At 46.9% G+C, this 23,745-nt stretch overlaps 1 protein-coding gene across 9 annotated transcripts in view; it reads left to right on the top strand.

The window, feature by feature from the left end:
• The window catches only part of Gluclalpha (glycine receptor alpha 1), a 364,471-nt gene extending 340,779 nt beyond the window's left edge, over positions 1-23,692 (top strand). For 2 of the 9 annotated variants that reach the window (XM_077706301.1, XM_077706298.1), the window contains 6 exons: positions 4,232-4,299; positions 11,485-11,708; positions 12,843-12,925; positions 14,970-15,104; positions 16,037-16,458; positions 18,896-23,692. In XM_077706301.1, the coding sequence (XP_077562427.1) occupies positions 4,232-4,299; positions 11,485-11,708; positions 12,843-12,925; positions 14,970-15,104; positions 16,037-16,458; positions 18,896-19,126 (1,163 nt within the window). In that variant the 3' untranslated portion in view covers positions 19,127-23,692. Of the gene's footprint in view, positions 1-3,915; positions 3,984-4,231; positions 4,300-11,484; positions 11,709-12,842; positions 12,926-14,969; positions 15,105-16,036; positions 16,561-18,895 lie in introns of all 9 variants that reach the window. The other 7 variants (XM_077706300.1, XM_077706297.1, XM_077706299.1 and 4 more) reach the window with 4 other exon arrangements.
• Positions 23,693-23,745: the final 53 nt, after the last annotated feature.

Here is a 23,745-nt window from a genome sequence, read left to right as displayed (position 1 = left end):
TTGATACCGTCCATGTTGCGCGTGAAGCAAGGGCTGCAGGATATTTTTTCTCCGCCACCCTAAAAGACAAGATCAACACTGCTGCATCGGGTCAGCTACACTGCGGATATGGATCCACCCTCCTCCTTTGATTATTTTTCTTTCGTAAAATGAAGTGCGTGCCGGTTTGTTCGTATAAAAACATCGCTGGACACGTGCCTCCATCTTTCGCATGACGATTTGTTCATCTCGCATCAAAAAGGAGGTTCACGAGACCTGCTCTCTCTACCGATGGGTGAAGGTCGGGGAACAGTTGTTTATATGGCGCCGCTTTCCTTTCCTGGACCCTAATACGGACGTGCCCGGCGGGACAGTCTTCGTAACGACGCTCGAACATGAAAATATTGTTTGATCCCCGGATCACCTTCTTTATTCTTTTGTCGGACACGTTTCTGTGAGGAGCGTGGTTCAAAGATAACACCGTCTGTGCTTCATCGTCCGCGCCTCTATGCAGCAACAAAGGGCAACAATAGGGTGAACACAAAAGCACGAAGGACACGCTTCGCGCCCGCAGCCCAACGCGACGAGGGAGGACATTGTTTTCGTAGGTTCAGGGGAGCTTATAGCCACACCGGACCACTGCGACCTACTGCATTTAGCTATTCCTTCATTTTTTGTTATTTTCCTCCTTCACCAAGCTTCTACCCAGCAACGTCTAGACTGCCATCCATCCATCGTATTCCATCTATTTTTTTTTCTTCGCCTGTAATAGGCGAAGGCGGGATACTTTTGTTAGCCGAACCTAATTCCGCTTGACCTCTCAGCACTTATTAATACTTAGCCAGGGCATCTTGACCGTTTAAGCGAGTGTCGCCACGCTGCCGACGCATTCTTATTTATAGCTGTTATTCTTCGCCGATAAATTGTTGGCTCGGACTCACGGCTTCTCGGTCTTAATCTGACACTAAAGCGTAATTCGTAGCGTTTTGTATGGAGTTTTTGTTATGCTTCGGACAGGGCTACTTTTTTTTTCTCGCAAGGACGGGGAGTTACTCGACTGGCTACGACCGATTCTTGTTCTCCGCCTCTATCTACACTGGGGTTAATACCAGTTCTGCTCAGCACAGACCTCTTCCAAGTTCGGGAAGCATCGCTTTCCGCGCCGGTCTCATCTAGTAACTTCCGTGTTCTTGCTCGGCATGGGAATAGGCGTTTGGAAACGTAGTACGAATAATCCCAAACATTGGCAACATGTGGAAACACATTATCGCGAGCACGGCAGATTGTGTTTGTTTTTATTTATTTAATTCTTGGCACTGCAGGCCAGAATTGCGACCTTGTGTCCTCCATTTCCAATGCATTTCGTATCAGTATCAATAAACATTCGTATACATAGGCTGGGTTTGGCTGGTAAATTACGATCGAAATGCGTCCAGTAGTACGCAGCCAAATGCAAGGCAATTCCAGCTGTATCTTTCTGTGACAGAATTCGCTCTGCCTGACTCGATGTAAACATTTGTGCATACGCCCGGACATCTCAAAATTTCTTTAGCTGAACTTTATTCCGCTCGACCTTTTTAAACTTCTTCGTCCAGTGAGCAGCCATACTGGCTCTATAATTGGCGCAGTCGCCGAAAGGACATGCCTGCGCATGCGTAACATGTCCTGGACTCCTGATATTATCAAAGGTTAAAGGGACCCTGCAACACTTTCGATAAGAACTTTCACTCTTTCCTTCGCGTCTGGAAGCACTGCGAAAGCTATAGCTATCGCCAGCACAGTGCGGCACTGTGTGATTTGCTCGTCGCACCAGATACGCCTTTCATTTCTGCTTTGTTTTTGTGACTTTTTTTTTTAAGTTGCTATCGAAAAGCGTTCATTGCTGCAACTGAAGGAAAATCGGCCAACAGCCGCTAAGTGGCCTTAGTGACGTAAGTCGAGCCGTCGAAGAACGTCAAGGCCAGAAAAGAGAGAAAAATCTTTTGAGCGAGTTTACAAGTTATCTGATGGACATAGAGCAGTGATTTTTGGCTGAAGTACTTTGAGATCTCATAATCTAAGTACTGGGTGTGTTGTGTGACTACGTCGTGAAAGCATTTCAGATTTCAAAAAAAGTTAAAAGAAGTGTTGCAGGGTCCCTTTGAGGGGTGAAAGGCGTATACCGTCTGCGAAGGCTTGGCGAAATTTAGCGTACCTTGTTTGCATCGAAAGAGGGCTGTCACAGCTGAGCCTACAACGAACTGAACATAACGGACTGAAATTATTTTAAATTCACTGCTCGCCTTGTGGATCCTGCGGAGGGCTATGCTGCTGCAATAGCGATACACGTACACGCGACCAATTCAAGCGAAGGTGTTAGGAAGCGGTTGAATCCCGTCTATTTTATTTTTTTGCCTGTAATTGCTGTTATGTCGTTTCCCGGGAGCGAGAGAGAGAGAGAGAGATAAAAGGTAAAGGAAAGGCAGGAATATTAACCAGGCTACGGCCTGGTATGCTATCCTGCTCGGTGTAAACGGGAACAATGAGGAAAAAGAGGAAAAGAGAAAAAGAGGAAAAGTGCAGACATAACGGTTTCCTGTGTCGGTATACCACGTGGTGGCCCGTTTGAACAAAGATATAAGAAGATAACATGGATGAAAGCGTTTCATCCTCAACTGAGGTAGCCACGCCCACAAAAGAAAGTTCGCGGGGAGGAGGGGGGACAGGAGGTGTGGCTGGCATCTTCATATAGTTGCATGTATTTTTACCGCGCGTAGTCTGTGTATAACAAAATTCTGACCATTTTGTTTTTGCCTGACTTGTGGCATGCACTTGCTAGTACGCATGAGTTACTTTACTACAGAGAAATTTTTATATGCCAATGATTTTTTTATGGTTACCTCTCTTATTTTTGTCATTCGTTGCCAAAGGCCTGCCTTTCCGCCTTGGTGACGCCGAGATGAGTGACGCAAGGCTTATTGCACAGCGGTTAAAAAGAGAAAAACTCGAGATGCTTAGGGCAAATCTTTCAAATTCAATAAAAACAAAATAAGGTGGGAGGCTCGTAATGAAAACTGGGGTGGTTGGGCGTGGTGGTAGAACTTCATGGCGTTTCCAAAAAGGCGTTTACGCGTTAAGGCGTTTACACCACGTACAAAAAGTTATCGGGTTAAATATGTTATGTCCTGCATCCAATCGCAGATGTGTGGATAACGTTTTCGGGCACGGAGTTTGTGTGCTAGTAGCAAGCCAGCTATACTCATTACATTTGCCTCCTGTGCAGCACGGCACCTTGGTGCCGCATAAGATGCCATATCGCGCGTAGGGACCAGGTATGCGCCGGCGGTGTGGACAGTGGCACTTCTCGGAATTTCTGCGCTTGGTTGGCTTGCCTATTTGCAAGCTGCTACGCCCAACGACCTGTAACAAAGGAAAGCTCTTCAGAGCCGTTATAAGACAGCTAAACTACGCTCCTTCGATTACGTTTGCTAAAATCAAGCAAATAAACTGCGCCCGAAGATCTTGACCACGTTCCAGCTAAAACTGGCCAAGTTATGTTAACTTAGACTAAATAAGACAAAGTTCGCCACGTTCGTGTAGTAACGGTAGCTCTATAGATTCAATTTTGCAGTTTTCATAAGCGATAAAAGTCTGCACCTATGCCTGTAGCGATGCTATAAGGATGCATCTCTATGGATGCCATGCACACGTATGCGATGCAGGAATGCTATAGAGATGCTATGCAGCTGCATGTCAAGTTCGTAGTTGAAGAATAGTGCTGCTCTAGCAGGGTGACCTCGATCGATGCTTTTCGCTTTTCCCGGTGAATATTAAGTAACTTCGCTTTTAGTACACAAAAAGAAAGCGACACTCTCAACAGCGCTGGCAGCCGCCCAGCGGGCCCTCTTTCACCGCCGGTCCCCCCACCCCTCTGTCTGTCTCCCCCTTCCGCTGCAGACGGGCCGGCTCTTGTACGCGTTAACATCTATATAAGAAGTATCAGCAGAATTGATGACGTCACCATGGTAAGTGTGACATCACGCAAAAGTCAAAGACAGGGCCACAAAGCGCGAAAGCTTTTCCGCGAGTCGGTCTGTCGGCGATCTGGAGACGACGCTAGGTAGGATGACGCCTCCTCATCCCGCGCCTCCCTCATCTTTCATCCTCTTCCTCCTCTTCCCCCTCTCTCACATCGTGCACCTTTTTTCCCTTCATGGCACGCCTTCTTATTTCGTCTTCTTCTCGGACCGCCCCGCCCCCACCCTCCCTGTAGATGGCCCGTGTGTTGTCAGGGTCAACATCTATCTTCGCAGTATTAGCAAGATTGACGATTTGAGCATGGTAAGTACACGCGAACGCGCGCGTCTGTATGTGTGTGTGTGTTGTGTTCGCCGGTCCTTTCTTGTGTGCTCCCAAGCACAGAGTAGCTAGAAGGCGCAGGCCGGAGGCTTCGGTGAGAACTCGCCAAATTTGCGTCAACGTTACGCCTGTGGCGCGGTACCCGAGGGATCACTTTCAGACATAAAAAAGCCATTGGATCTCCTTAAAAGATCAGACAAGAGTATATCGCTATTTGTCGCACGGCTACTGCTCGCTTGTTTTTATTGCCGACATTACGATTGTCAAATAAACCATACACGTGCCGTCAGTCACATCCGACCCACAACATCTATGAAGATTATCTCGCTAATCTCCATGCTGTGGCCCTCACACGGGATGTTGGCGTAACTCACTGAAGCCAAGGACTTGTACCTTCCAGCTCGTCGGGTTTTATTTTACGCAGCCATACTGTAATGTATTTTCTTTTTTTTTCTCGTACTGGCAATATTGCAGTTTCCGTTTGTGTGGAACAGTGCCACCATTCTAACACTCGTTTGTTCAACATGACATAGTATTTTGGCACGAGACTTGAAGCAGGCTCGGGCGCATCCCTTCGCAATACTCGTGTGTGAGCTGTCGTGGTTGGTGTCAGTTATGTTGGTGTCGCCTCCGTGTATGTGTAAAACCTTTGTGGTGTAGCGGTTCGTTCCCTGGTGTGCGGGTGTTTCAAGGGGCGGGGGCAGCCAGGCTCGAGCAGGGAAATTCGGCGCAATAACTGCGGTTTCCTTAGGCTGGAAATTAGAAGCTTGAAAGCATTTCCCTTTCCCTATAACTGTGACAGGCTAGAAAAGTATTACAAACGAATATGCATGCAGCTAATCTCCCACTAAATTGCCTGCTCCCTAACTCGCCTTAAAAGAAGCCCCAGAAAATGTTTTTATACGATAAAAGATGGCCTTAAATTATTGTTTTTTTTTAGCACTGCGAAAGTCAACAATTGATGGCCAATTTTTAACAAATAAAAAACATTTTCTGGGGCTTCTTTTAAGGGGAGTTAGAGAGCAGGCAAATGAAACGTGAACATTGAGACAGACGCATAGCCGGTTTTTTTTAGCACTGCGAAAGTCCGGCTATGCGTCTATTTCAATGTTTACGTCTTAAACTGCTCTCGCTAAAGCTTAGGCAATTCTATTTCGGCATATGCTAGCAACTTGTTAATAGCACGCGCCTGCTGAATCGGCCAATGCATCGACTACATAAGGCACAATAACAATATAAAAACAGACAGCGCACTCGTGGTAAACTGACTGTCTTGGTTAGTTGCGAAACGTTCTTATGTTTGCCGTTTCCTCAAGGCCTCGTGTAGGAGTCGTGGCTAACTCTGCAGCTTACTTGTGCTTTCTGCCACCAGCTTTCTTTTTCCCGCTCAAATTGACATTAGGAATACACAGAAAGTGGGATACATGTACACGCCATTATAGGGTGGGACGGCGTTATTAACCCCGCTGGATCCCAGTGCACGCAACCCCGTGTTGGAACTGTGCCCGATTATGTGTGTGCATTCCCTCCAGATGTTGTGGTGTTTACTCAGAGCGCTTGTCCTGAAAGAGGGGCCTGTCGTTCTTGAAAGTCGCCCCTACCCTTAATGTCCAGTGTTGCCCGTTCAAAACATTAATGTTTCGTTCCCCTCCACTTCCCTGCTATGCAATCTATGCAATGGAAAATCCGCGACTCCAACTCACTTCCCCGGCTTCCTCGAGCCCAATTTAAGCTGCCAACTTAAAAAGGAATGGTGCAACTGCGGGCATGTCCACTGCGCATGCGCAAGAAGCAGTGTTGTGCTATCGTCACGAGCATTTACGACAACTCGCGCATGAACACACACTGGTAGTGAGTCGCAAATCACTTTGGTCAGAAAAAAAATCGCGAATTGAGAAGCACGGCACGCCCTGAACACTTTTATGACAGCGGAAACCGCACTGCACGAGGTATTTCAACCAGGCGGTTGCAGTTTTTCACTCGTAGAATAGCTTGCACAGCAAGGTGGTATTAAAGAAAGAAGGAGAGTCCGCCTCGTTACCCTCTTTACATAATCCTTATGTATGCATAGTACACACGCAATATTACTTTGATCTCAATACGTAGAGCAAGGAAAAGGCTCGGTTTTATTTTTCTTGGCTGGTTGACGTTAGAGTTTGAATTAATTTGTTTCGAGAGGCAAATCACCATAAATACAGAAAGCAATGGGCCCTTTTGTGGTGTCGAGCAAGCATATTCACTAAAGGTAAGTACCACAACCCCTGACAACCACTGGCGTCTTGAACTCTCTTCAGATCTAAGGTCAACGATTTCGGCGTATCAATTACATAAGCGAGGAGCTGGAGTGTATGCATTCGAGCCAGCTTCTCATATCCTTAAAGTATTGTACTTTAAATATTAGTACTTGTTGTTGCGTACTTTTGTTATTTGTTTATAAAATTTTGTAAGCATGGTTGGCCTTCCCTGCTTGCTCAACTGAACGGGGAAGTTGCTGATCTGAGGAGAGTGTCGCCCTAGGGCTTTGTACACAAACCGAGCATGGATAATTTTCTTCAAAAGGCGGAGTTGGGACCGAAACCGACTATTGGCCAGCGAAAAGCTAAGTAAGCTCTCCCGTCTGTTTTCTTGTTACTCTTCTCAACTTGTCAGTCAAAGTACCTGGACAACATCCCATCGTAGACAAGGTGAGCTTTTTCGTCTGGCATTTTTGCTCCGTGTCGCAATGTTGTCAAGCTCCCGTGTTTGTTGTATTCATGTTGTGTGTTTTGCCCTATTGCTGTCGTCGTCTTGAAGGAACAAAACGCAATTTACATAACAGGCAGTTCACCGTGTGGTTTCCCTAAATGTAGACCCTCGTTTTTATTTCGTTATTTTCGTCTAAACTTTCTTTCTAGGGCATCATTACGTCAAGCTTAACATTTCCTCATTTTTCTCACAGTTCTAAAACGTGATTTCATAATACGGGTACAATGATTACAAAGTAAACTAACTCCCGAAAATGAGCTTAATTTGTTTGCAGGAAGAGTTAAACCAGCTGAGGCATTCTTTGTTTTAAAATGTCGTACGATTATTTACACACATTTGTGGGCTCATTTATAATTGGCTGCAAGGCATAACTAGGGGAAATGCAGATATATAGGGAAGATTATATACTTGAAAATTCTTCGGACGTCAACGCTTTCGTTTATGTGAGGCCAATTAATCTTTCGAAAACGAAAACAATGTTTTATTCTCACTTCTTCGTTTGCGAGTGATCGCCCTGTCTGTCCTAAGATGAACTAAGGTGAGTCCCACGGTCGAGAACAGAGTCCGCAAGTGCTAACACACACCCAGCATGTGTCCCCCGGTTGCAGACCGCCTGGCTGACGCACTGTGTCTTTGAGCCCGTGAGCTGTGCCGTTCGGGCCTCAGCGGTTGGCATGCCTCACAATGCTTGCGTCTCCTTCTCTGCTTTGATGTGTCGGTGTGCGATGCCGCGAGAGACGAGAGGCCCCTTCCCGGACCGCCGGCGTCGTCTTGCTATGCACTTTCTGGTCGTCGCCTGTCACGCAAGTCGCCATTAAAGAGACGCTTCTGTGTGTGTCACGTGGTCGCACTGTCTGTTCACTTGCCTGTTGTGCGTGCGCTTATGCCTTTGTGTGCGTGTTGATAAGCGTGTTTTCTGTCGCACGTAATTTGGCCAGGGCCAATCGAAAAACAAAAACACGTGACAATCAAGTAAGATTTGCCCTCTCAATTCGTTTTTTTATTTTGTGCTGCTTTACACCGTACGCCATTAAAGTAAAGGCTCCGTGCAAGCAAATATCTGACAGTAAAACTTACAGAGGGGGAAAAAAGGCCGCCGGAAGCTATTTGTACTAGCCATATCTGCGACTTTAATTATCTAGAGACGCACATTAACTGTTCGTTTCCTTATCACGGAGGTACACTATGCTCCTGCCTTCTTTATCGTGTGCTTGTTGTTCGAATCTAGTGTTAGCAATATTTGCTGAGGCATTTAGCAATCTTTCTCGGTGTTGTAGCTACTCTACAATGTGGGGTTCAACTGGCAGTCTAGATGGAAAATGTAAGCACCCGTATTTGAATACTGATCGCAAAAGTACTAGTTACATCTCACGCAGTTCACACAATTGTCGTTTAGTAACAAACCAGCTTACAACTAATCCTAATACACAGATAATACCTTGAAAACGTGAAGACTACAAAAATATACTTTTAAACAAACACAACATACCTTCCTGCGCCATTTGCATCATTCTGGGATCTTCGCAATTGTTCCTAATTGTGAGATGCGTGAATGGTCTAGCGATAATCACAGAACAAAATATTGTCGTTATGCAATATATTTTCCGAATTCGCAGTGTTTTTGATGAATACTGCCGTAGTTCTAATTTACCGTTTCTTATCATCATTCGACATAATTCTAATTAGCTGTTTCTTATCACATGTGCATCGGATGTGTTACTGGATGAGAAGCAATTTTTATTCCACGAATGGGTGAACAAACAAACATTTGCAACAAGACGCATTCTTAAATATAATTCTACTTTCATTTCGACCAACATTTATAAAATATTCATTGCAATTAAAAGGTTGTGCGCCCAAAGGGCTTTGCTTTGTTTTTGGTACATAATGAGCCTAGCGCTGTTAACAGTGAGAATTTTCACCGCTTAAGTGTAGTAGACACACCAAGGATTCACAGCAACGCAGCAAGTTTCTGCAGAAAGTAGAAAGACAGTTGCAGTTAACAGAGGATTGATATGCACGCTTGAGTGTGACAAACTTCAAAAGAACGACACGCGGGAAGGAGAAAAACGTTGTTTTGTTTCCATAGTGTCGTTTCTGCGCTTTTATTCGATTGTTATTTTAAGTGGGCAATTTTTAGACGTTAACTCATCGCTAGTTGCAGAAAAAAAGAAACAGAAAGGCGCTGCACAAGGTTTCAGTCAAATATTGCGCTGCAAGGCGCAATCAGTCGCTGTGTTAGGACTTCTGTAATCGTTTTTTAGAACTCGATCTTGCATTGGCTTATTATCTCAGCATTATCTCTGCAATATAACAATAATAAACTTTAAACTATATGTTCAAAGCGTATCTGAATTCTTGAATTCTCTGTCAATACTTTTGTCAGGCCCCACAATACTCCTACAATTTGCTTCAGGAAGTTTTTCTTTTGAAAGCCTGGGGAACAAAAAAGAGAAAGTAATATAAGTTACTGCTGGCGTTAGCTTGTTGCATCGCATAATTCATCATGTTCTCAAGCATACTTGTTTTGTAAATTCGCCGAGCACTCGCGCTTTACCGCGCAAGGAAACAAATTTCGAAGATTCCAGGTGACACAACTCTCGCAGTGCGTGCTCCCACGCCTTGTCTGTGGCCGAAGGCACGCATCAGACTTTGGCCAACGCTTGTCACTTCGAAATCCTAGGCGTTTCGAACGCCAACTACTTCTGTTGCATTCCAAAGGAAAGCTTATCTCACCAAACATGCCGTACAATTGTGTTGGCCAAAGTCGACGCTTGCACGTGCGCAGAAACCCACGAGGTCACGTGCCCTGTTCTCTGGCCCCGGATGTGCGTTCCCATCCCGTCACGTGTTCTCTGGCTAGCAGACGAGCGATGCCGCAGTCAGTCCGTAGCGACTGACGCGTCCCTAAATGCGTGTGGCGCGGAGACGGCGCATTACTCCCTGTGTGCCTGCGTGTATGTGCGTCTCGTGGATGCTTGCGCCGCGCGCGTGTGTATGTGTGTATGTGCGCCTACTTCCACTGCTTCTTCCCCCCCTGGCCGGCGGTCGGTCGGAGGCCCCGCTGTTCTACCCCCTGCTGCTGCCCGCACTGTGCCCCCTTTTACCCTATCCTTCTTCAGGAGCCACGCAATTGCACCAAAACCCTCTCTGTGCTGTGGAGGTAATATATAGCTGTCAACATATATACGTCCAAAGCACTGAGGGGGTTTTACTCACTCCTCATCGAGCGATCGCACCCTAAATGCCGCAATCCGTGCCAGAAGCGTCTTTTTGTATGTTGCCCACTTTTTTGCTTCCTTCTTTCTACTCTGGTCGTGGTCCTGTCTTTCGCTCTTTCTCTCTCTCTCACCTTTTTTCGCTCTCTCTTTTTTACCTGTCATCACCTGCTGCTGTGGCCGGTATTCTCTAAAAACAGTGAACGTTTCACCTGACTTTTCTTCGACCAAAGAGGTTATCATATTAAATTTTTTATGGTCACGTTCAACCTTCTGGTACTTGATAGCGCATTTAAAACATAATTATTGATTACTAAGATGGATGTTGATTCATAAAACGCTTCTCGTTCTCAAGTCTACCTGCAAACAGAGTTAGCACTCTTTCATCTATTGACGTACGCTGCAGAACACAACCTGGGGAGGAGAAAAGCCAAGGTGAAAGTTCGTGTGCCTAAAGTGTGCCTAGAGTTCGAGTTTTCAGTGCGCAAATAATGGTTAAGGCAGCTGTCATTCTTCCCATGAAAACTTTATTCCGTCCTGACTTACGCGCGCATAAGCGATGCCTACTTTTGTCTCGTGCAAGTCATCAACCGCATTCACCAGAAACCTGTGTAATCGGTGTACGTAGTGACATCGGAGTCTGCAACTACGATTTTGTGAGCACTCAAAAAGTGAAAAAACACAAAGGCACTCTGTTCTAGTAACGTCTTGATTTGCCTAACTATACGGTAGAGAGATTATTTCTCACTTGGGCTTCACGCGAATGCGGTTGTTCGGCATGCCTTTGGCACATGTTACTAGAAAATGTGCCTCCAGACATAGCGTACAACTTTGCAAACAGTTCATGCAGTCTTACTTCAACTGGGCTCTTCAATTTAAAGCCTATTTCAATTTACAATGTAAATTATTCTGTCCCAAAGTTGTTTAGGAAAAGTATTGAGATTTTTTTAATGTAAATTATTCTGTCCCAAAGTTGTTTAGGAAAAGTATTGAGATTTTTTTATAGAGTGGAGGTCCAGAGACAACAGGTGAGGGCGACAGCTAACTCGTTAGTATTGTTCTAGTGAAGGAAGAACGCTTTGAAATAAGCAAAAGCAGTTATGAGTGCCAGCGCGCTTTCGTGTCGGCTTGTTGCTCGAATTCGCACCGCGTACACCCCCCGCGTCGTGCACCCGCGCGCCCCCCATCTTTTCCCGGTTCGCAGGAGTACACAGTGCAAATGACGTTCAGAGAACAGTGGCGTGACGAGCGACTCCAGTACGATGACCTGGGCGGGCAGGTGCGCTACCTGACGCTCACCGAACCCGACAAACTATGGAAGCCGGACCTGTTCTTCTCCAACGAGAAAGAGGGCCACTTCCACAACATCATCATGCCCAACGTGCTGCTACGGATCCACCCGAACGGCGATGTGCTCTTCAGCATCAGGCAGGAGAACATGATGTTCGGCGCGGCACGCGTGTGTTGCGCGCAGCTCTGCGCTGGTCCCTAGCGCCGCGATAAAACTTCTCACTGACTCCTGTTATGCCGCTCTAATAGGAGACATGAACGAATACAACATTGCCTACAATTAAAGTCATCAAATTGGGCTCAACAAATTTTTATGGATTATTTTTAACGCCGTAAATTGCTGCCGGTACCCGACACCTTTATAAGCGACGGCTATTCCCGTTTCGCCAGTTATTGGATACTAGTACTTTCAATGGCAATTCCAGTTTTCGCCACTTATTGGATACTGATTCGAAAGGTTATTCCTGTTTTTGCCAGTGAAAACTAATTTAAATTTAATGTTGTGCTCATCGAAGATACAGCTGCATAGACAATCAGCCACATGCCGAAGTGCACGGAAAATTTACACCCATTGGGGATTCTTAACTTACCTCGCAAACTCGCACGCAAGGACCTTTCTTTTTTTTTTTACCTCCATCCGAGGAAAAAAAAAAATCCCGGACCGTCTCCACTAACGTGAAACCCGGGTAGGGGCGAAGCATGGAGTGTATAAGGGTATTCAAAGATTGTAACTCTCTCTTTCCACATTGCGCGCTGATTGGGCGCCAGAGAAGCGCCGGTGGGTGGAGCAATCGTGCGCTTGCTGAGGCGGTGGTGCCCTCTCTTGCGTTGAACCAGATTTAAGCAATTAAAAGGTGAGACAGACTGGCCGTAAGTTGTCTTCGTGTCACATGCCGCAGTAAGCTAAGAAGTAGCGCGAGGCGTTGGAAAACGAGTGTCCCTGTGTGTTATTTTTGTGCGCGTTACGTTCTAGCGGGAGGCGTTGGAAAAAGAGTGTCCCGGTAGCGTGACATGAGACCCTACAGCCCGAGCCCCTAAGGTGCTTCGCCCCTAACAACCCCTAAGGCAAATCCAAACCGGCTACCTCGGCCGCTGCAGCACAAAGCATCCACCACTTAGCCACAGTGGTGGGTGGTCAGTGCTTACGATGTAAAATGTAGGTGCCACGTCAGTCCCTCGAGTAGAGCAGTGAGCGCGTACGTTCGGACAAAAACACACAGTACTCATGTGTTAAATTGCTTACAACATTCGCGCATCTTGTTTGCTTTGCAGAATATCCTTGGTGCTTTCATGTCCAATGAACCTGAAATTCTATCCTTTGGATAAACAAATCTGCTCCATCGTCATGGTGAGCTGTAAGTAGCTCCTTCCTGTCATCTTTTTATTTGCATGCCCCAAGGTTGTGAAAACCGATGGACATTGATTTCAAATAAAAGCTGTTCGGCTAATGCCATTTACATTAAACATAATCTAGAAATTGAAATATATTTTTTAAAATACCATTTCCACCGGCCAAATGTGCCACCACAGCTGTAACAATTGTCAAAACAATTGTTGAGTGGAACAACTTAAACTCATGTGTATTTCCTATCAACAATACGGTTGACGCTTTTGTGCAAAATTTGAATGCACTATTTGTGTGAACCTTGCATTGTATTCCCACCCTGTAACCCTGTATTCCCACCCTGTAACAGCCCGGAAGGGCTCACAGTATTGAAAAAATAAATAAACACATAGTTTAGTATTTGGGCGACAGCCCTTAAAAGGGCTTACGTGATAGGACGACGATGAGGCAGTTGTCGTTGTCATTAAGTTAGTGAAAAAGTTTGCCGCAATCATGTCCTCTTTTTTTGCATCAAAGTATTCCTGCGTCAGGTATTGGGAGGAGATTACGATAAGCCATGAAACATCGATTTAAGACTTTAAAGAGTATTAATATTCATACTTTTGTCAGAGCGCATGGCTCGTTAGGATAGGTCCATATTATTATTACGCTTCAGTAAAGTGTAATGAAAAACGCCGAACCAACATAGGTACAGTCTTTGCCAAATTTTTTTTGGGCCAAGCCGGAAATCCGCAGGCTGCAAAAAATTAAATGTGCAAGCTGAAACGTTTTATGCAGGAAAGCTAGAGAAAACACCTTTCTTTCTTACTGCCCTAAAATATTGTGTCATATTTCAAGGTCAAGCCGATCCTTTGAATTCTTTGTGGTCGAGAAGGTTTAGGATTGGTCCACAAAATTTTGACAAAGGCTGTACGTTATACATGGTTTACATATTAGTACGCGCTTTGGTGGAGGAAACAAGCTCACCAGACTTGGTTCTACTATGGCTGCGTCTCAGAGCAGCGACCATGGCGGCCAGTGGCGTAGCCAGAAATATTTTTCGGGGGGAGGGGAGGTTGGGGGTGGATACGCCGCTGGCAAAACAAAAAACCTAAAAGGAAACATAACCTGTGCGCAAACATGATTTCATTTTCATTATCTTACCTTTTTGTTTTTATTTTTCCTTATTAATATACCGATGCGGAGTGGGAACAACGTGGACAAAAAGAAAGCCCGAAATGAGGAGGGGGCAGAGGGGGGAAGGCGCCGCTCAGAAAATTTGGGGGGGGGGGGGGGGGGGAGCTCTGACAGCTAAACACCTCCCCCCCCCCCCTCCACCCTGGCTACGCCCCTAATAACGGCCACACCTTCGCTATAGGAACGTTATACCTTTGGTAAAACAACATAATTATTGTCTTTTTTTCTTTCAAGGTTTTGTGGTTCTACGCGCCGATGCTACGTCTGGGCTGTGAGGCACGCTGTAGTGGAGAGCTACGGGTTAAATTAAGCCCCCGGGGATCTTAAACGAGCTCTGCAATCTAGACACACAGACGTTTTCGTTTTTAGCCTCCATAGAAATGGCCGCCGCGGCCGGTATCGTACACGCGTCTCTCGACTCAGAAGCACAACGTCTTAGCTTGTTCCTTTTTTCTGTTATTATTTCTAGTTGCTAATTAGAAGGTCTTTAAATACACTGATTTTTAGCAGCACTTCAGCTCGTAATGGCGCAAATGTGGAATGACACATACACTTACATGCGTTTTGATGAACCAGGGTAAGGGCTATTCTTGCAGCAAACGTTATGTAATACCCCAGAAGGGAACGCTTATGCCTTGAAAAAGGATAAAAATGAACGCACAAGATGCTACCAAGAAAATGTCAGGTTGGTAAAACAAAGAACTGGTAGTCAATTCTAAGAATAGGTGCACTTTTTTTTCCTTTGTTCATAGATGAAATGAGAAATGTTTCTGATTTATTTCTCAGCTGTCGGCCATTGATGTCCGAAACGAGGATTATTTCGGCACGGATTAACCAAACGGCATGGCGTGTTCTTTCCCCTTTCTCTTCTTGCTCAGATGGGTACACAACAGAGGACCTGGTGTTTTTGTGGAAAGAGGGGGATCCTGTACAGGTGACGAAAAACCTCCACTTGCCACGTTTTACACTCGAAAGGTTTCAGACTGACTACTGCACCAGTCGAACCAACACAGGTATGTTGTGCACGCAGTTAGTGCCACTTTTTGTAGGGGCGTGGAACAATCAGTCGTACCACTCTCAGTGTGATTACAGGTAATTTGAGCCCTTGTCGGGTAGATCTGTCCAACAACCTAACACGTTAATTGACCTAAACGCTGCCCCAAAGAGCAGCGGTTGCTACCGACAAATGAACATGTTTCGTTCCTCTTTTTTTTTGAGCACGTAATGGAAAGGGCTAACGTGACTATTTTATGGCAATTTACTGCGTTGCAGGCTCAATTTAGGTTGGTTTATTGATATTTGTCTTCCCTAAGCTTTAAAGCGGAATACCTGTGGGTATATACGGCGGAAAATTACAAGGAGATGAGGACAAAGATGCGAATGCGCGTTTTGTGCGGCTTTACAAAGCATCGCATAAGTATTGCATCAGTACGCCTCACCCACCTCTTTTTTCGTACGTGCGTAGTAACGGGTATTGTCCACAATACGTGGTGCAGCTACAAACGTTGTCAGTAAGGAGTCGCTTGTCTAATCGGCAGCAATGACAGCTTCATCAGAATGATGAGATTTCTGCACATTTCTAATCAGCCAAAGCTTTTGCTTGGTGAATACGCATCACATGAAGAACCGAATTGTCACTTAAATACTTGTACTTCTTGTACTTGTCCTTCTTGTACACCCTAATACTTCTGTGTAATACCGGTACTTTGTTCATATTTTTAGTCTTCCCCATATTATAGACGTTACATATATCATTCTCACGCGAACATTAGCATTGCCTCTATATATTGCGGAAAGCTATCTGCAAACGTTCCAGTGGCTCGGGTAATCATAGGACTGGTGGTGGTACAGCACTGCGCAGTGCTTAAATTGTCAACTTCTCTCACCCATGTTATGATATATATAGGTATGTATAGACATGCTCCTCCACGTGTTCGGGGCGCAGGCGAGTACAGCTGCCTCCGCGTGGACTTGGTGTTCAAGCGCGAGTTCAGCTACTACCTGATCCAGATCTACATCCCGTGCTGCATGCTGGTCATCGTGTCCTGGGTCTCCTTCTGGCTCGACCCCACCTCGATCCCGGCGCGCGTCTCGCTCGGCGTCACCACGTTGCTCACCATGGCCACGCAGATATCGGGCATCAACGCCTCGCTGCCTCCCGTTTCCTACACCAAGGCCATTGACGTGTGGACCGGCGTCTGTCTGACCTTCGTCTTCGGCGCCCTCCTCGAGTTCGCCCTGGTCAACTACGCCTCGCGGTCAGATTCACACCGGCAGAACATGCAGAAGCAGAAGCAGAGGAAATGGGAGCTCGAGCCGCCCCTAGACTCGGACCACCTGGAGGACGGCGCCACCACTTTCGCCATGGTGAGCTCCGCGGAGCCAGCGAGCCTGATGGCGGCGCGCAACTGGCCGCCCCCGCCACTGCCGCCTTCCATGGCGGCCGCCACATCGGCGCAAGCCGCCGCCGTAAGCACTCCCAACCACCATGTCCTCCCGTTCCTCTGCTGCAACACACCCCACCACCCTTTTCCCCCTACCTCCTCCTGCCCCTGATGCTCCTTTTTAACGGTCCTCGAAGGACGCGATGGCCGAAGGAAGTTATGGCTCGCGCCATAGCCTGTCCCGCACCATTCTCGCCCATGCATGGTGATCGTCTGTGCGCGTCCAGTCATCTGCGTTTGACTTCTCAAGAAGGCGCTTTCTTAAGGCTCCTTCATAAGCTCGTTCATTCTCTCACAAGCTCCGAGCCGTCTTCTGATTTGCAATTGTTAAAACTGGGACGACAGAAATTTCAATCTCCCAAAAGAAGCACGCTACTCTTATTGAGGGTACCATCTTAGGTGCACTTGATCTAAACTCATAAATATTCAAGATTAGTGGCCTTGATGTGAGTGAGTGAGTGAGTGAGTGAGTGAGTGAGTGAGTGAGTGAGTGAGTGAGTGAGTGAGTGAGTGAGTGAGTGAGTGAGTGAGTGAGTGAGTGAGTGAGTGAGTGAGTGAGTGAGTGAGTGAGTGAGTGAGTGAGTGAGTGAGTGAGTGAGTGAGTGAAAAGCTTTATTCACCATTCGAAAAGTTTTTTCCGCCTTTTTTAACACTACCAGGCCGCAATCGCCCTGTTGTTTTGTTTTACAGTACTTAAATTATGACACATTACAGGACGTGCGATTGTCTGAGGGCGCCAAAGTCGTACTCGAATTAAGCAGGGACTATAAGCGCGCGTAACGAGATATTTGCGCTGGAAATTTACAGCAGTAAGAGCGGTGGGGCAAACAATAAGAGTTCCGAAAGACCGCGTGAACTTATACGCACTGCTTATACGACGCTACGGCCAGCCGACTCCGCGAAACAACGCCGTCGGACGTACTGTTTTCGGGCACGCTAGGCGTTTCTGAAGCGACACCGTCCTCCTAACATTAGAAACACCGCCACTTACGTGACCTTGTTTGTCGAGTCAAACGCAATTTTTCACGAAACAATTACTATTAAAAGAAAAGAAAAGACGCGCTTAGGCCCTACAATAAGTAAACTGGTCTGGTCAAGGGAGCGCCATTCCTGCGCCACGAAGGAAGGCCGTGGTAACCAATCGCGTTTTGACATGAGCTCATGTCAGTTCCAGTTCCGGTTCCTGTTGCAGTGTTTGAATGGTACATGGAATCCACATACAGTACACCGTCGTTATTGTGAAGTCGCTTTATACTAAATCGCTCTTTATTCGAAGGGTCTCATGGTCCCCACTGAAGTGCATAGAAAGCAAGTTGCATTTCATTTTAACGAACTATAACCTATAACGAAGCAGTTTTCTGCCCCAAGAACTTTGTAATAACAAGGGTTTACTGTACTAACTATCCGTTTTAGGTACCTCTTTCTCATGCATTATTGCTGACATCCCAAAATGCAATGCATCTGGAGAAATAAAATTTTGCCTTTACTTGTTAAGTTTCTCAGGTAATAAAACGTCGTGTGCGTCCGGGAAAATGGTTACGCCACTACAAAACCCCAAATCTTTTTATTAAAACGAAGTTGTATTTTGTGTAACTGCTTTGTGGGATTAGAGTCTAAAACGTGCGGGCTATATTCTCGGTTTTTGCGCTCTATTTACATACATGTTTTCTATTAACGGAGGGCGTACGAAAGCGTACTTCTCTGGCCAGGTAGTCCTCGCGGATCCTGTTACATCGTTAGGTTGAAATTTAACCTGTGGAAGCTACTTGTACCTGCGCGAAAAGCTGATCATAAAACATTAAATGAACGGTAATAAGGATTTTAAAGACTCCCACAGCCGCCCAAGCAGAATAAAACCATTGTGACGTCACTGGTATTTCAAGGACTGCCTCCAAGAGTGCTTGGCGCTTTCGGTTAAGACGAGCCTTAGAAATAAACTGAGGTAACTACCAGTGAATATAAGTGTAAATTACTACGTGAGTTAAACTACAAGATGCAGCCACACATGAAGCTTTGCCACATTCCCTTCATTAGCCCTTCATGTGGTTCGATATTGAAAAAGATCAGTTGAGTTGAACTACGTTTCTGAAACGTGGTAGCGTTCCACAGTGCTGATGTGTTCACAAGCGAGGTTGTTGTACTGTGAAAGAGTAAGAAAAAAGTGTTCCAAGCACCAGGGGACATTTTTCTTAATTTTCACGCACTTTACTCAACAGCGTAAAACGATACATGACATTTCTCGCCACCTATGCGGGTGACACCTTTAGTAACAAACTGTAAGAATATAGTAAGAAGAAAAGAGTAAGAATCCCGTGAACTGACGCTCGCTTCTTTGCTCCCGTTCCTCTCTTGTCTCGCAGAAGCCGCTGGTGCACCACCACGGAGAGTTGCACGCTGACAAGCTGCGGCAGTGCGAGGTGCACATGAAGACCCCCAAGACGAACCTCTGCAAGGCCTGGCTTTCCAAGTTTCCCACGCGATCCAAACGCATCGACGTCGTCTCGCGGATCTTCTTTCCGCTCATGTTCGCCCTCTTCAACCTCGTCTACTGGACAACCTACCTCTTCCGGGAAGACAAGGAAGACGAGTGACCGAACACGAACGCAGCCGCCGCCATTCGACATCGTCACACACTCTCACGTACACGACGATCCCCCGCTGCGTGCGTGCTCCACCGTCCAAGGTGGAGGACCGTGTTACTTGTACGTGACGTCACGCATCCGACTCGAACGGCCGCCGCTTGACCCCTCGACAGCAAAGAGCTACGGGAAGACGCCGGGGCCCCTTCGATGGGCCGCCCGAGGGGACACCATCATTTCACACGGGCTATCATAGCGCAGCGTGAGGAAGAAGAAACGGGGAGGCAGTGAGACAAAACCTGCAGCGTATGTTGTCGGTGCGATGTTACACGTCTCGTATAATTGGTTGTTGCATTTCAAGTTTCTATATGCGGGAAGAGTTTACGAGTGGAATTATTTGTTTCCCGCACAGCCAGAATGCAGACGCTCTTGGGTCATTTGCCCGCGGTAGTGCACTCGTTAAAGGAGCGTTTGCCTTCGCGCTGATGCGTATTTGGCCTCCGCGAGTGTGGCTTTCCTGCGTTGCTTGGATCGCCAAGCGAAGGCCTCCCACCCTGGCAAGAATCTCCGAACGCTAGCGCCACGAGGTGGCATGATCGAGTGCGCATCCCCAGACGAGCGGCACAGGCTCGGGCAGGAAAGAGTCCACGGCCATTCCAGAAGCCGCGTCGGTCTTGAGCCAGCGGCATAGGCAAGGGCGTAAGCCGCACGTGGTGTGAACGAGGTCGCCGCGATTCATGCCGTTTACGAAACTTCCCCAAAGTCTTAGAGATCAATGTAGCTAGTCAGACCGTACCTAGGGAGGCGGAGATGTGCTGTTTGACGCTTCCATATCCATCCCTGCTCCGTGGGACCCTCCCTCCCCCAACCTTCCGAGAAAAACGACTGTCCTTATAGAGGGTCACGTGTTTATACCGTGTGTTTTTAGAGAGACAGGAGCCTGAAAAACGTCGTCGATGTTGAGCCTTTAATTTCCGCAGCGCTCTAAGGTAGTGCCGTCCCGCAGCAGTAGTCTCACGGAGAACGCTTCGCGTCGGAAACACAGTGTCTCTGTTCTCGCCGGGGGCCTCTCCACTGAGATGTGATCAGCCTTTGTGCGAGTGGTCTGACCGCGTACACGGTGGTAATTCTGGGAGGCGGCTGCGCGCCCCTCCGAGTTGTGTCACTTGCGTGAATGACGTGTAAGCACCGCTGGTCCTGACGTGTATACATTGATATTCTCGTGTTTCAAGGTGTTCGTTGTGGGGGAAAGGGGCCTGGGCGCCGCCCGGCATCTCTTTCCCGGACTCTGGGCTGCAATAGCTCTCGCGACACTTCACTGTGTACCTCTGAGCAGTGCCTCAGTTCGACTCTCTTTTTGTACGCGCTGAGGAACCACCGACCCGCCATCGCTTTTGTGTGCACGAGCCAAGCCGGGGGTTCATCTTCCACCGTGTGTGAGGTGAGCGTCGTAGAGCCTGGGGACGAGCGGCGCTTCGTCGTTCTTTCTTACGGCTTGCGCAGGGATTCGGGAGGAATTGTTCGTCCTGTCGGGGCCCCGAGTATTATCTGGACATGTAAAAAATACAATGGAAAATAGTGCCTTCTATCGACATGAATGCAGCCTCAAGGCGGCGAAGGAAAACTGCGACTTAGCTAAGAAATTGCCCTAACCCAGGAACACCCCCCTTGTAGATCGGCCGGTCTGCCAATCGAGCTAACCACGAGGATAGCCGTTAGTGCCAAGAGATTGAATACATTGGCTACTTTACATCAGATTTTAGTCGGGGAAACTACAATTCATAAGAAAAAGAAATCTGCCCCAAATAAAGGCACTGATGTTTTGGTCATGCACGTAGCAAAGAACTCGAAAAATGTTGTGTACCCGAACCACTGCGGAGAAAAAGTGTTCGACGGTTAAACTGGTAGCATTTCCTATTAATTTTAGAGTAACCGGCCGACGTCAGATTTTCAACACTGAGACAGAATGTTTTGTCATTTTGACGAGATAACGTTACCTTAAGAACTGGGGAAATTGTGAGTAAGTTGCTAAAACCTTTGGCCGTAATGTGCAGTCGGCACGGTCAGCACGGTCTTCTTCTTACTGCAAAGCTCCTGGGCCCCTGACAGGGCCATCATATCACCCCGATTTAGTCCAACGCATGCGGTGGAAACACGCTTCTCGGCGGCTCCGGTTTTGTGCGGGGTCGACGCCTGAAAAAATTAGGCGCGGCTCCGACACCGGAGGAGAACAGTTGCTTCCAAGCCATCTTCTAGACGTGCCCCGAATGGGGCTACCCACTTGAAAGTAGCCACACTGCGTGCTAGAGTATCACACTGAGTCCTTGCCCTTCCAATCGTTTTTATCGCTTGAGTGTTCCACCATGACTGGTGTCCGTTCGTGAACTTTACGTTAAAAAGCGCCCATCCGCTCCATGTCCTGTTTTGCGCCGCCCCCTTCCTCACTCTTCACAAAGCGTGAACGGGAAACATGGCAAGCCAGGCCTCTAAAAAAATATACAGGAGGGGGCGGCGTTCACAAATCGGTTGACTTGGTGCGGAGAGCGCTTTGCAAAACTCGATCAAGAAGCGTGCATCTATGCATGTATATAGAATGCACGCGAATATGCCCGTGTACACATGCGTATACAAATGTTCGTGTGTACGGCATGGCACGAACTGTTTCTTTGCTGGTCCGCACCTTCGATAAATGCATGTTCTGCTCCGGGATTTCACAGGCGCGTTTCGCAACATGGCGGAGCGTTCTATAATTTAATTGAATGCGCCGTTAAATTAGTGCAAAACCTGCAGAGGCGAATGCAGATGGCTGAGTGGACAGATCCGCTGTAGCTTGCGGTTTCCACTACTCAACTGAACTGTCTCCGCTGGAGCTCATAATCGAGACTCGACGTACCAGTATTAGCGAACGGATGATTTGTTGCTTCTCAGTGTCATTGGCATCCAAAAAAAATGCCACTTTGCTTTGGTGTTACGTGGTGAGAACACTTTTATATCGGCTTCACATCGTGGAGTGATGCAAAAAAAAAATGCGTTGGTGAAATCCCGTAGCAGTATGTGCATTTCCTTTCATCTTTTTCTAAGAGGGGGCGAAGCAAATTAACTTCGTGCTTATACGCAGATGTGTGTACATACAAGTGACGTTAATATTTTGGTGAACAATGTAATCTCTTGTGCTTTGTCTTGACATGGATATGTGTAACTCACCGGTACTTAAAAGACTGACGTGTACGGGAGAAAGAAGAAAGTCTGTACGTCGTATTGCAGGGTCCACAGTCAGTGTTGTACATAGAAGCATAGTTCAGTGTACGCCTACGTCAGTGCTTGTCTAAACTGGGCTCACTGTACATATGTTTCAGATGTTTATATAGTAAGTTGATGTTTTCTTACGTGAGCGTGGGCTGTTTGCTGAAAGCGGGTAGGAGTGAACGTTTGTTTCTCGACAGGTAGAAAAATGCGTGCTTGTAACCACGTACACACTCCCCAACGTGTAGAGCCCACAGCACTTTGATCATGTGATTCCTGTGCGATTGAAGAGAGCGACAGTTCTCAGTCGTGATTTCTGATCAATCAAAATAGTCTTCAGGCTTGTGATAGAAGCAGTAAGGCATAACTTTGCGGATGTCACTACGCCTTTCAGCAAAGTAAAAGCCGCTATGCTGTTACGTTATATTGTACTTTACTGGCTCGGATTCTTCGGGCTGGTGCCTGTTTTCTATTCTGTGACGCTTATTTAGGCCCCGACTATTGTATCTGGCCATCCTCCGGGTAAAATATGCTTCTCTGTTTTTGTCTCAAACATTGTGCAATGTGACAAGCGACTGTTGACCCTTGAAAAAGACGGGCACCGCACGCGGGTTTAAACTTCTGGATTCTTCAGTGCATCTTTTGTGTTGGCGCACTCTTAGAGACACCGTATCAAAGGCTGCTCACATCTCAGTGTCAGACTGTGCCGGATGGGAGGTCGAGTCGTCACGGATGTTTGCTGTGTCAGCTTGTTCCGTTCGTTACTTTTGTAACCTATATTTGTTCCTTCTCTTCTTTTTCTCATTTGAAGTGTTCTGTCTTCTGCTCACACATACACGCACACACACACACACACGCACGCACACACACACACACGCACGCGCGTACACACCCACACAAACAAGCAAACAAACAAACAATGCACCCGAGTGCTGAATGTACTAAGAGTCAGTGCAGTATTCCTCGTAGGTCTGCATGATTTGCCGTCGAGTTCGATAGCGCCTCTGTAAAGGAAACCACACGACGAAATGCGGCGGAGTGTCTCTCCTGTACAGTTTGAGTTGATCCTGTTTCTAGCATGTGCACGCGATCAACACGCAGATATTCTATCAAGTGAGAAGACGTCGCTACTGTTAATAATAAAAAGGACAAAAAGAACGATTTCGTTATCTATATCTCCCGATAGCGTACTACCACCCATTGTGGCGACCGATGTCCGGGAGGCGGAACTTGCCGCTGCGGACTCGAGGGAACATGTAACGTTTTACTTACAAATAGAAATAATTTGTTAGGTGCAAGCGAAACATTGACGTATAAATAAAAACGTACGCTTTACCGAGTGACAAGAATGCTCAATGAAGGAAGTTTGCTGCTCATCATGGTGTTCT

Source organism: Haemaphysalis longicornis, unplaced genomic scaffold (assembly GCF_048455015.1).
Source record: "Haemaphysalis longicornis isolate Haplotype H1 unplaced genomic scaffold, Haemaphysalis longicornis Haplotype H1 scaffold_4, whole genome shotgun sequence".
NCBI classification, from domain to species: Eukaryota; Metazoa; Arthropoda; class Arachnida; order Ixodida; family Ixodidae; genus Haemaphysalis; species Haemaphysalis longicornis.
Note: the sequence above shows the minus strand (reverse complement) of the source record. Positions and strands in the feature narration are given on the sequence as shown.